General features: G+C 42.1%; 1 protein-coding gene across 2 annotated transcripts in view; it reads right to left on the minus strand.

The window, feature by feature from the left end:
- Positions 1–343: 343 nt before the first annotated feature.
- Positions 344–2,865, minus strand: part of Cdkl4 (cyclin dependent kinase like 4) — a 55,578-nt gene continuing 53,056 nt past the window's right edge. For both annotated transcript variants that reach the window (XM_029531441.1, XM_021218366.2), the window contains exon 10: positions 344–2,163. In XM_029531441.1, the coding sequence (XP_029387301.1) occupies positions 2,062–2,163 (102 nt within the window). In that variant the 3' untranslated portion in view covers positions 344–2,061. The remainder of the gene's footprint in view (positions 2,164–2,865) is intronic.

Consider the following 2,865-nt stretch of genomic DNA (forward strand, 5'->3'; position numbering starts at 1 on the left):
ACACAAAGCACGCTGCAAGCTGAAACTAAAGACCACGCTGCATTCCGTAGGACTATACCGGGGCAGAGAAATATGCTGTTAAATTAAAATAGAAAGACTCTCACAGCTTCCTGGTAAAGTTGCCCAGATGTTCTCAGGGTTAAACGTCTGGCTGGTCAGCCTGGGAGAGATTTTGCTAGATTCCCATTTGTAAAAATTCCCACAAGAGCAGTTTGCTGAGTCAGCTGTTCAGAGATTGCAACCTGTTGGAAACACAAGGTGGAATTCACAAAGGGAGGGGACAATTTTTCTCAGTTAAGTATGAAGCATTAGATAATAGACTAATCATTGATTTGAATAAAAGTTAGGAGACAGAAATGTTTCTGGCTTTTATTAAAATAATTTAAAGAACAATCAAGGTATATATACAAATATAGTCACAAAAATGTTTAATCCTTATATAGCTTTCCTAAACATCTTAAGTTAAATTTTTAAAATCCATAATATGATATGTTTAATATAATTCAATCAAAACCTCTTTGTAGTAAACTCTAATAGTTTAGACTATCATAATGCTAATTATTAAGTGCTAATTAACAATAGCTACAATTTCAAACAATCTGAAATAGCCCAGCTTCTACATTAGTTCATTCTAAAATAAACTAAGCTTCTTCCTCAGCAGGATGATATTTAGAGAAATGGCCAGTGACTACCGTCAACAACTCCTATTAGTTTGCTTTTGTTTTGCTGAAGAGCCTCAACTCACTATGCAGCCTTGGCTGGCCTTGACCTTGGACTCTCCTTTCCTGCCCCTTGATACAAACACTGACCTTCATGCCTGGAGAGGTGTAGCCCAGCATGGCCTTGGACTCTCTATATAGTCAAAGACAGTGACTTTGAATTTTTACTTCCAGGTAGGTGTGACTATAGCTGTTTTATTCCATGCTAGAGACAAAACCAGAGGGTTTCCTGTACACAGGCAAGAACCCCACAGGTTCAGTTATGGCCCCAGGCTTTCACAAGGTTTAATGTAGCTAAAACAGGTATAATTCTAAGATGCAGAGTAATACATACTCATCCTTTGATGTTTTAATCTAACTGTAATGAGATCAGAAATGAAATACTAAGTAAGATATTTACCAACGTGAAGAACATTTTGAACACTTCTACTTCTACCAAGATCTTTAGATATTTCAACAATGACAACAATATATGTAGGAATATTTTATACAATCGACAGCAGGGACTAGGGTTCAAAAAACCTTAGAGAGAAGATGTGGAGGAAAGGCCTTGCTAGGTACCTTAGGCTGGCCTCCTGCTTGTCCTTTGACTTTCACACATGAGGTTTCTCTTGCCCCTCTTCCTCTTTCTCATATGTACAAATAGATTAAAAAAGAAGAAAAGAAAAAGAAACCATGGTGAGCCAGGATAGCCTTAGAGTGGGTGGGCAGCCAGGGATTCGGGGTGTTACTGTGGTATGGTGGTCGGTTCCTTGTAGTCTGTCCACTACTGGTCATGTTTGGCATTTCCTCCAGCTTGTTTTAGAAGCAGACTTGTCAGCTCCTCACGAGGAGGAGAAGAGCATCTGCTGTGGAGTCAGGGGTAAACCTAGACCACCTTTCATGAGTGCCATGCCGCGACAACATAATGCAGACTAAAGTAAGACCCGGCTACATGGAGAAGAAAGTCCAGTGAGGGGGCTCAGGTCCTCCACAAACAGCAGCCAGAAGATCTGGGTCTGCTTCAGGATGCCACTGGTCAGCTGAAGTGAGACGGCTATGTGGAAATCTTTCCCTAGGTTGAAGTGTTAAGTCCACAGATGCACAGTATCAATGGCCTAAGGAAGCCCAGCTCTGGTGAAACTGGGAGCATCTCTTTCGAATGTGCCATTTTGACATTGCAACGTTTAAAGAGAATGTTTTAGGAGATGGAGCTGGCATGGAAAAAGCACAGGGGAAAAAAGCCCATGGTGATCAGAGGTGCCCTCGCGTTCATGTAGCTCACTGCATTTGAGACGCCGAGGATTCCTGTCTTATGCATATGTAGACATATTAAAAGAATGTGCTGGGAAGAATGAGTTCCCTAAATGTTTGGAAGATGGTCAAATTTTAACTGGACGACTTGTTTTCTTCCATCAGGTGTGGGGGAGATGTGGCTTCCAGGTATAAGGGGCAGCAGTTGATTCTAACAGAACAAGACAAATATGAGAGAGTAAAATGAAAACCACACCCTTAGGCACCACTGGGGTTAAAAGTGTTAAAATAACAACAGGAAAAAAAAAACCACATACACAATGAAAAGATGTCAAAAGTCACCAATTTTAAAATTATGCTTGCTTCCAGTTTCCATCTGAGCATGCAGCTGATCCTGTGCCAACAGCTCTCCATACCCAAATCCTATCGGGAGAGAGCTCGTCTCCCAGGAGTGCTGACACTACTGAGAGCACAGGTAGGACCACCACTTCTCCTCTAAGGGACCTGCCTGGAGCCCTCAGGACACAGGAACCAAGGAATAGCTGGGGACAGGATCTTTAAGGTTTCTGTCTGCACTCCAGAGCTGACCTTGTGCCACAACTCTCTGTACTCAAATTCTTCCTGGAGAGAGCTGGTCTCCCAGGAGTGCTGACGCACAGGCTTTCAGGAGGGAATAGCCACAATCAGAGACAGCAAGACCAGCTAACACCAAAGATGACCAGCAAGAGTCAAGAACAAGAATATAAACAACAGAAACCAAGGCTACTGGGCATCATTAGAACCTAGTTCTTCCACCACACCAAGCCCTGGATACCCCAACACACTGGAAGCAAGACTCTGATTTAAAAATCACATCTCATGATGATAATAGAGGACTTTAAGAAGGACATAAATAATTCCCTTAAAGAAATAC

Source organism: Mus pahari, chromosome 18, assembly GCF_900095145.1.
Source record: "Mus pahari chromosome 18, PAHARI_EIJ_v1.1, whole genome shotgun sequence".
Lineage (NCBI taxonomy): Eukaryota > Metazoa > Chordata > Mammalia > Rodentia > Muridae > Mus > Mus pahari.